At 48.1% G+C, this 10,730-nt stretch overlaps 1 protein-coding gene across 1 annotated transcript; it reads left to right on the forward strand.

The window, feature by feature from the left end:
- Positions 1–4,917: 4,917 nt before the first annotated feature.
- On the forward strand, positions 4,918–9,652 carry LOC123452628. The gene is made up of 3 exons (XM_045129326.1): positions 4,918–5,956; positions 6,040–6,220; positions 8,761–9,652. The coding sequence occupies exons 1-3, from the start codon at positions 5,811–5,813 to the stop codon at positions 9,379–9,381; spliced, it is 948 nt and encodes a 315-aa protein (XP_044985261.1). The 5' UTR covers positions 4,918–5,810; the 3' UTR covers positions 9,382–9,652.
- Positions 9,653–10,730: the final 1,078 nt, after the last annotated feature.

Here is a 10,730-nt window from a genome sequence, read left to right on the forward strand (position 1 = left end):
GGGCGCTCCGTTTCTTGGCCGAAGTCGTCCATCTTGCGCTTCCTTGGCTTCTGGGCGTCAATCAGGTAGTAAGCGTTGTTGTGCAGCGCCCTACTGATGATGAAGGGTCCCTCCCAGGGGGGTGAGAGCTTGTGCTGGCCGACAGTGCGCTGGATTCTTCTGAGGACCAAGTCTCCCTCCCTTAAAGAGAGAGGCCTGATCTTTTTGCTGTGGTAGTATCTCAGCTTTTGTTGGTAGATGGTTGTCCGGCTCAAAGCCAAGTCCCTTGCTTCTTCGAGGAGATCCACACCGTCTTCTCTGGCCTCCTTCGCCTCCGTTTCTGTGTATAGGGTGACCCGAGGCAAGTCGAATTCGACATCCGTGGGGATAATAGCCTCAGATCCATATACCAGAAAGAATGGAGTGAAGCCGGTCGATCGGTTGGGCGTGGTGCGGAGGCTCCATAGCACAGTCGGCAGTTCTTCAATCCGGCAGCTGGCTGACCTGACCAGTGGTGCCACCAGCCTTGGCTTGATGCCGGCTAGGATCAGGCCGTTGGCCCTCTCTGCTTGGCCGTTTGACCGAGGGTGTGCCACTGAGGCCAGGTCGAGCCGGATGCCTACCTTGGAACAGTAGAGCACCAGGGCGCCCTTGGCGAAGTTGGTGCGGTTGTCGGTGATGATACTGTGGGGAACGCCATATGAGACAGAAATGTATGTGATGAACCTCATAGCAGTGGGGTCGTCAAGCTTCTTGATAGGCCTGGCTTCGATCCACTTGGTGCACTTGTCGACGGCTACCAAAAGATGTGTCATCCCTCCGCGAGCCGTCTTGAAGGGCCCAACCATGTCCAGTCCCCAGACGGCGAATGGCCATGATAAGGAAATGGTTTTCAACGCTGAAGGCGGCATATGGCTTTGTGCACTGAAGCGTTGGCAGCCTTCGCATTTGTCCACCAGATCCACGGCCACCTCGAGGGCCGTGGGCCAGTAGAATCCATGGCGGAATGCTTTGGCCACCAGGGTTCTCGAGGCGGCATGATGCCCACACTCCCCCTGGTGGATGTCTCTAAGGATCTCCTGCCCTTTTTCTGATTCGACACAGTGTTGGAACACGTCGGTCGTGCTGCGTTGTACCAGTTCGCGATTGATGATGGCGTAGGCGGCGGACCTGCGCTGGGTCTGTCTCACCTCTGCCTCGTTCTGAGGAAGTTCGCCGTGAAGAAGGAAGGCCAGAATGGCGTGAGCCCATGATGGAGCCGACACAAGGGTCGCCTCTGCTTTGTTTTGACTATTGGAGGCTTCTGCAGCCCCCGAGCTTGATGGCGTCTCCGATGCTATTACTGCAGCCGGCTCACCGTCTATCTTCATGACGTCCACCCACTGGGAGGATTTGAGCCCGGACAGAGCCGGGGTTGTCGTTGTAGCTGGTGCCGCTGTTGGAGTCGGTTGGACCAATGGAGCCGGATTAGGATCCGAGGTCGGCGTAGTTGGTGGAGCCGACGGCGCTTGCACCATAGACTCAGTTGGTGCCGCATTTGGAGACGGTGCCGTCAGTGCAGCCGGTGTGGGGTCCACAGCCGGCATAACTAGCGGAGCCGGCGGCGCTTGTATCGTAGAGTCGGCCGGTACGAAGATTGATGTCGACTCAGGAGACGACTTGATAGACGGCTTGTGGAGTTACTCGAGGGAGACGCCGGCTGGAATGGCTTGTCTTGTGGAGCCAATCTTTGCCAGCGTATCAGCCGCCTCATTTTCCGCCCTGGGAACATGGTGGAACTCACAACCCTCGAAGGGGCCGCTGAGCTGCTGGATGAGGAAGCGGTAGCTCGCCATGTTGGCGTCCCTGGCGTCCCATTCGCCAGAGACCTGCTGCACCACTAAGTCTGAATCGCCGAAGCATATGAGCCGCCGGATGCCGATCTCCTTGGCAAGTCGGAGGCCATGAGCCAGTGCTTCGTACTCGGCGACGTTGTTGGAGGCGTCGAAGTGGATCTGGAGAGCGTACTTGAGCTGGTCCCCTTTCGGAGATGTCAAGATGATGCCGTCTCCCAGTCCTGTCTGCATCTTCGAGCCGTCAAAGTGCATCCACCAATGTGTGGAGTCTGGAGGCGGTGGCTCGAACTGGGTCTCGGCCGAGTTGACTAAGAAGTCGGCCACCACCTGTGATTTGATGGCGGTGCGAGGCTCGTACCGAATATCATGGTCTGCCATGGCGATGGACCATTTGGCAATTCTGCCCGTGGCATCACGGTTACCCATGATCTCCGAAAGCGGAGCAGTGCTCACCAAAGTGATGGCATGCTCTTGGAAGTATTGTTTCAATTTCTTTGCAGCAAGGTAAACACCATAACACATTTTCTGATAATGAGGTAGTTCTGCTTAGAGGCGGACAAGACCTCGCTAAGGTAGTAGACAGGGCGCTGCACTGGCAGGGCCTTGCCTTCCTCTTTGCGCTGAACTACCAACACTACGCTGACCAGGCGAGTGGTCGCCGCGATGTATATGAGTATGAGTTCCCTTTTAGATGGGGCTGCCAAGATTGGCAGGCTCGAGATTACCCGCTTGAGGTCGCGGAAGGCTTCGTCCGCCTGGTCGTTCCACTCGAACGTCGTCGTCTTCTTCATGAGCTGGTAGAGTGGAAGGGCCTTCTCGCCAAGCCGGATGACGAACCGGCTGAGGGACGCCGGTGAGGCCCGAGCGTCTGCAGGGTCGACGGAAGCGGTGACCGGTGTCTTCAAGCCGGCGATGGCGTCCCGAAGAGTATCAGCGGTGGCCGCAGCAGGCTCGTCGGCGCCTGCGGAGGCCTTGCCCGGAGCCGTGCTGATGCCAGCGCCGATAACCATCACCTCCACGGTGTTGGAGACAGCAGCAACGTGGTATGGGGTGAAGAACCCTACCGACGGTGGAGGGCCGTCAAATATGAGGACGTTACTGGGGTAAACGTCGTGGGCAGGCATCTTAGCGATAGAGAGCCTGCTGAAGCTGGCGCAGAGCGCCTCAACGTCGTAGTCCTCGCCGAAGTAGCGCGGGCCGTCGTTGAGGCAAGGTCGCTGAAGAGGACGCTCAGGTTCTCCATGGCGGCGATGACGACGCTAGGGAGCGCCTCGTCATCAGAATCTTCGTCCGAATCCGCATGGCGGATGGGGACGTCGATCATCATGGGTGTTGCCTCGTCGAAAGCAGGCTCCACGGGCATGCAGACTGATCCGGACGCGATGCATCCGGCGGTGTAGGTGCGGGGCCCCGCCCAGCGCGTAAAGTGAGCCGATGCCGTGATCGTCCCACGGTGGGCGCCAAATGTCAGTGAATACTCACAACATATGCCATAGGTAGGCTAAAGTCTGTGAGAACCGAAAGGACAAAGGTGGGCGCTGGGAACGAGGTTGGTACACGCATGGGACTCACGATGTACCCAGGTTCAGGGCTCTCCGTAGAGATAATACCCCTAATCCTGCTTGTGTGTTTGATGTATGGAAACAGAGTACAATGTCGCTCCTGGAGCTGTGTTGGGAGGAGGAAGAGGGGAGCAGCCGGCTCGTCTCTACCTCTCTCTCCGTGGTTGGTGGGTGTGTAGTGTAGAATGACCGGTGAATGATCGGCCCTCTGCATGGGGGGTGACCGGGGGGTTTTATAGACGAACCCGCCGGCCTACAATATGGATAAAGGGTACAGGCGTGGGACCCGGCTGGCTGCTTCGCCGGCTGGCCAGGGGCCCACAAGGGTCTTGTCTTGTCGATGAGGGGCCCGCTGGCTGCATGGTCTCGATTACCTATGGGACCCGCCGGTTGGCCAATGGGGCTCCCGCGTAAGGTTGACGTTGATCACGCGCTGTACATCAAGCGTCGCCCCGCGAGATTCTTCATTGGCAGGTAGTACGACCGCCTCCACTGTTCCCCACGCCGAGTGCAGTAATGGAATGAGAGTGCGACGGTCCGACACTATGCTGGGTGGTGGATCAGAGCCGGGGTAGGTCAGCGACGTGGCCGCCGACGCTCGTACCTGCCGGGCGCCCTGATCTTGTACCTTTTCTGACGCGTAGCTACCTTTAATCGTGAGGTCTCTTCCTGACCTACGATCTGATGTGACCTGTGATCCTCAGCCGGCTAGCCTGCTTGGTCAGCCGGCTTGAGGGTGGCCGCCTCCTCCTCAGTCCGGCGGGCGGGACCATGCCGGCTTTGAACGGGAGGCCGCGTGGATTCTAGCGGGCACGGGCTGCTTGGCCGGCCAGATAGGTGGCCGCCTCGTCTTCCAGCCGGAAGGTGATGCCTAGCCGGTCAGAAGACTTGGGCCTTGGGAATCTCCATACCTTCATGTCCATTTGGCCGGAAATGAAGGAACATGCTTGATGAACCTACCCCGGGGTTATCCTCCGACAATAGATGTTCGTGCACTCCTTAGTATAATTAAAGCTAACGATGCGACTGCATGTGCAATTAAAAAAATTAGAGGAGAAGCGACGTCTAAATCTTTATAGAATCAAAGCCGAAGAAGGAAGAATGAAAAAATAGAGGGTCCGACCAGAAGCGTTGAAAAAAAGAGGAAAAAACCGGGACCGTTCAAAAAAAAAGAGGAAAAAACCCCGTGGATGCAACTTAGGGCCAATAAGGGGTGAGTACACGGATCGTGTGTTTGTTGCGAGGTACTGCGGGCCGTGCGATCGTGCGGGCATCTCAACCGAGGGTGGAGATAGAGGAAAAAGTCGGAGCCTAGATCGCGTGCGCGTCAGCACTTTTCACCGTGACTGCACGTGCGACGGGCGTTGGCCGTTGTTTCTATGGCGGGTGGGGTCTGCTGCTGCCTGACGTGGTCAGGTGTCCTTGTCCCATGCCAGCTAGGACAGTGAGCTGCCAACCGCGAGATTTAAGGCCGCCCTCGTCTGTAGAGTACCTTTCTCCTCCTCCTCCTCCTCCTCCTCCTCGAGCAACAACACAAAATCATCCTCCTCCTCCTTCTCGAGCAACAACACCAACACACAAAATCCTCCTCCTCCTCTAGCAACAACACCAACACACCAAATCCTCCTCCTGGACCTGGAGCAACAACACCAACACACAAAATCCTCCTCCTGGACCTGGAGCAACAGCACCAAATCCTCCTCCATCTCGACAAGACTCTCCACGCATCCCACCTCCATGTGCATGGCCTTCAGGCTCTACATGAGCTTGATAGGCTCGGTACACGACGGTGTGGTCTGTGGAAACTCGTCGACAAGATCGCGACGCCCTCGCCTTGAGTTCCAAAAAACTCGATTTGTTTCACCGATACAATCCTTTTCCGTCGTTTGATTCATTACAAATCTTATTTGTTGGATTTGTCTAATTCCTTCCTTGTTCAAACCAAAAGATGCACCGTTAGTTATTTCTTAAGATCCGTTTTTTGCGGGTTTGACCCATTTAGTATTTATTTTTTTACATCTTTCGGCTCTTCGAAATATGCTATATTCAATTTTTTTTGATAACAGAAATATGCTACATTACTTTTTCCTTTTTCAAGTCGTATTGAAGACAGACAGTTGAATCAAAGGGCTGTGTAATTGCAAAAATGTGATCAGGGCTGTGTAATTGCAAAATGTGATCGTTGCTACAACTCCACTTAAGAAATAACTTTGGGACACGTCTATGGGCCGATTTGCGTCCTACAGTACTACTTCTATGGATTGCGCGTCAACCCAACCAAAAACTTGGGTAAACGGCTTCGGGCCAATTGGGCTCATCACTCTGTTACGCAGCCCACCTCTGGTCGCCCAGTATATAACAAAACACCGAGTGAAATGCTAACCCTAAAATCCTGTCCACATCCCGACGGCAGCCTCTCTCTCCGGGACCGACAATGGCGGCCGCGCGCCTCGCCGGCAACGCCAAGGTCTTGCTGCCCGCCAAGATCCGGCAGCTACAGACCCTGGTATACGTTGGGACTACCAACTCCAAGGATCAGTCAACGCTTCTTGCCAGCTTGTTTACAGATGATGATTCCAGGTAGGATCCGGTCTCACTTGCCCTTTTCCGTTCATCCTTTGGATCTCGTCTTGATGTGTGATTGGTTTTATGACCCCTTGCAGGGTGGGTCGGATTCTCGCGTCCGAGGTGATGCGCCTTCGAAATGCTGCCAGCCACCGCCAAGATTACAGCTGCAGCACGTCCCGCAATCACATGGATCTCTGCGCTCAGGTCGCTGATGATGAACAGCCCACCCAAGATCCATCCAGCATCAAAGAAGATCTCAAGGTCGTTGCGCAGAGGGTGAGTTATCGAATGCAACCCCTCCCTCAGCATCTACTCTTGTGTTTCGGTTCTGACGAGTTCCTGGAGGATGGCATAATCCAAGGAATCTATATTCTATTATCTTCCGTTCCTGGCATCAATCACATCTTTTTTTTTTGTCTTCCATGTGCCCGGCCAGTGTGGCTGTTATTGTGTGCTTCAAGTTTATATTGGGAACTCCATCCACTGTTGTAGGGTGTTCTTGTTACTAGTTGATGCTCTTATTCTAAATTATGGTTCCCACCTTTTTGCTTATTTACTACAGTACCAATGATAATGCTTCTTTAGGTGTCATGTATGTTTGCCCGTTTGTAAACATTTTTCTCTTTTGCATATTCTGATGTTGAATAGATAGTTTATTTACTACAGTACCAATGATAATGCTTCTTTAGGTGTCATGTATGTTTGCCCGTTTGTAAACATTTTTCTCTTTTGCATATTCTGATGTTGAATAGATAGTTTATTTATACAGATGTTAATATAAGTATCTAGATTGCATCTTTTATACAGATGTTATTGTGTGCTTCAAGTTTATATTGGGAACTCCATCCACTGTTGTAGGGTGTTCTTGTTACTAGTTGATGCTCTTATTCTAAATTATGGTTCCCACCTTTTTGCTTATTTACTACAGTACCAATGATAATGCTTCTTTAGGTGTCATGTATGTTTGCCCGTTTGTAAACATTTTTCTCTTTTGCATATTCTGATGTTGAATAGATAGTTTATTTACTACAGTACCAATGATAATGCTTCTTTAGGTGTCATGTATGTTTGCCCGTTTGTAAACATTTTTCTCTTTTGCATATTCTGATGTTGAATAGATAGTTTATTTATACAGATGTTAATATAAGTATCTAGATTGCATCTTTTATATGCACTGTGTTTCAAAGTATCTTGTTCAGTCTAGTAATATTCCTTCTCCTTATGTTGGTACCACGAGTCGTTTACTCGTAGGCAGTTTATGCATCATGTGTAATGTCCTTAAACTGGTGTTGTTAGCCTTACTTGGCTTGACGGGTGTGGTAATGCACTTTCCTTTTATACGAGTAGTTTACTCTTATGGTGTTTATGCATCATGCGTACTGTCTTTAAACTGTTTTGGTAGCCTTTTTGGGATTGACGGGTCTGGTAGTGCACTCTCCTTTTTAGCTTGACCTCATAACTGGGATTACTTGTGTTGTAGGTTTACACGTGCATTTGATATTTTTAATAGTGAAGGGAATGCTGAAACATCATGAAGGCAAATTCTGAAACAGTGTTTTTGGTTTAAATGTTTATTGTAACTATGTATGTTTGTCTCTAGCATGTTAATTGGCTAAATATAACTCTGATGGTTCGATTATTTTTGTTTATTATAGAACCCTGTTTAATTTGTTGGACACATTATTAATATGATTGTTCTCTGTTGCTTGTTTGGAATGTTCTGCATGGTCATGAAATATTCTTTCTTAATTCCTTTGAATAGCGGCATGTCTCTCTATGTTATGTTTCCTTTTATGTGGACTGTTAATTGCTGTAAATGGTGATTTGGACTTGATTGGTTTCTGTTTAAACAAATTTTGTGCTGTATGTGTACCTGTCTATCAAGTAGCATACTTGAAGAGTAGGATCTGTTAGTAGGAATTGTAGGCATTAAGCATCCTCCTCTTATCATTATTCTTTCTACCAGGTTTACTAACCCTTAGACTACGCATAGTAGGAGTAATGTCTCAATGATTTAGTGAGGAGAGGGATGAATCGAGTAGTCTACAACATAATAAGCGTAGTGTTGCAGTTCACTGCATAGATGTTACTCCCCTTTATAGATTAGTAACATATGTATGTTCCTAGTTTATGTACTGTGGGTAGTCTTAACACTAAGCAAAATGATCTTTGTTTCTCTTGGTTATGTCACAATGTATTTTCTGTGTTTAGCATGTTAATATGTTGAATTAAACTTTGTTGTCGAGTCATTTTTGTTTAAAAAGATGATCTGCGCTGCTTGTTAGGGTTTGCTACTTGGTGTACATTTTAGTTGCTTTGAATTGTATCCTGGCTATCTTCTATTGGTACTTTAATTTGCTTGGATGGGTATTTAGTCTGTATTGGGTTATTGTCTATGAATTTTGCTGTATGCTTTCTGGTGTAGAATATTGTAGGGCGTACCTAGAATTTAAATTTTGTTGTTTTGTCCGCATATGTATTTATATGTATGTATTATCTCTTACTTTCTGTGAGGCTTCTCTTTGAGCAATTAATGATGAATTGGAGCATCGTGATTATGATTTTCAAAGATTTTACTTGTTCAGCATGTAATTTGTCTTAGTTGATAAATAGTTCATTTATTTGTTTGTTCAACATTTACTTGCTTTCCCTTTTTTTATTGTTCTGTTGTTATCCATATATGGTTTGTTTATACTTATTTCTGTTACTTTTAACAGCGTCTTTTTCTTTTCTTTTGAATTGTTGTTTATCTTCTGCCATTTCATATTGTGTTTTGTATATTTATTCACCTGTGCATGAATTTTTCCTTCTACCAGGGTCAGTGCTCTGGATGGAGGATTGACTTTCCTACATTCTGGAGTCAGCGTGAAGGTTATGATAATAAAAAAGCAAATGAAGTTCTTGATGGCCAGAAACGCGCCAAGCGTCACGCTGAGGAAGCTGCTGCTCGCTTTCGGGACAATCACCGCTTTGACCAGCTGGAGGGTGTGGTTAACAAAGGTTTTAAACATGTCCTGGATGAATTGAAGCCGGTCAAGAGGGATTTAGCTTCGGTAAGGCACGTGATCGACCTGGAGAACCAAGAAGCCAAAGAGTACCGGATGAAATTTGACACTGTGAAGGCCAGTGTAGACTTTCTGAGGAAGCAAGAAGAGATTAGGGCAGAGGCTGCTCTGAAAGATAAGCTCTGGATTTACCGTATGATTGACCTATCAGTGACCAAGCTGCCATGGGGATTACCTATCTTTGTGAAAGTTTCCTGCGACGTCTATGCAAACGTCTTAGCTGTTTATCCCGTTGCTTTTGGAACTTATCTTTACCTACGTTACTCAATCAATCCTGTGGTTTACTTTGAGCTCTCTTTTCTATACCATGATGAGATGATGGAGCCTTACGTCAAGAAGATCGAGCAGTTACAACTGCGGGGGATTTCTTAGGCTCGAGTAAGCATGAAGAGGATCAGCCCCAGACTTAAGCAAGCTTGCAGAGATCAGCACTAGAAGTCGCATAGTACTTTAATTGGTTGATGTAATAATTCCTGATGTACTGAGTTCTGCAATACTTCTTGGATTTGTGCTGTTTGTGCTGGTCGTACTCATCCGCAAGTTTGACTTTATGTAATTGAATGTCTAGGCAAGTCTTCTGGAGTTACTTTTGATGGCCTATGTGAAGCTCTTCACGCAAGTCTTCTGGAGCTACTTCTGATTATAGTTGTCCCTATATGAACCACTTCCTCCGTTTCAAATTAATTGTCTTAACTTTGTACTAGCTCTAGTATAAAGTTAAGTTTATACTTGTTCTAGTATAAAGTTGTATTGACATATATTTGTAGGACGGAGGGAGTACTTCTCCTGCACATTTAGTTGACATTTGGCGCCATTGAGCTTTCACATATTGTATTATGGAGCTTTCGTCCGCGCTTATGCTGCTCGAGTGTTCACGTAGACGTACCGTTACCAGACAAAGCAAATGAATTAAAGTCAAATGAAATAAGGTGATCTTATATCAAATTGCAAGATAATTTAGTAGGATAAATTAGTATTTGCTAGAGAAAATGAGTCTCATCACAACAAAATTATTTTGCTAGAAAATAACATTTCTCAATCACAAATCAATAATGTTGTACGAGAAAACTAAATTTACTTTACAAAACAATGATGTTATATTTGTAAAAAATACTTTCTTCGTACTAAAATTCTTATTTTATATTTATCTAAAAATAAACATATCTAAATACTAAAATGTAATTATATGCATTCATACAAATCTAAGACAAAAAATTTATGACGAAGAAGGTATTGTATACCGAACTATAGAAACTCATTTGTGATTATGAAAAACCACAAGGACTGAAGTGAAACGAGCCAAAGAAATAAGGTTTTTTTCTATTTCTCTTTTTCCACACAAGTTTCTGATGGGGATTTCTTCTCTAAGACAACTATAATGGGGCAACTCATTTCGTTTGCCGTCGTCCGTTTGGATCATCGTGGACACAAAAGTCGGCCAAACGCGTCGATTCAAATGGACGCGCGTTCGCTTGGCGTCCGCGTGACGACTCATTCCCGGCCCAATTTTGAGTCAGATTTGCGTCGGCGCGGACACGAGACGGACACGCGCGCGCGCCTACTCCTCTCCCCGGGCCCGCCGGCCGGTGGCATCCACCACCATTTTCCCTCATTTCCTCAAAAAAAACCTCCCGCTACCGCTCCCACCCACTCCCCCCATGGATGACGACCTCGACCTCGATGCCGCCGACGGCCTCGCCTCCCTTGCCTCATCCGGCAAA

The sequence above is a fragment of the Hordeum vulgare genome, chromosome 1H (genome assembly GCF_904849725.1).
Source record: "Hordeum vulgare subsp. vulgare chromosome 1H, MorexV3_pseudomolecules_assembly, whole genome shotgun sequence".
Lineage (NCBI taxonomy): Eukaryota > Viridiplantae > Streptophyta > Magnoliopsida > Poales > Poaceae > Hordeum > Hordeum vulgare.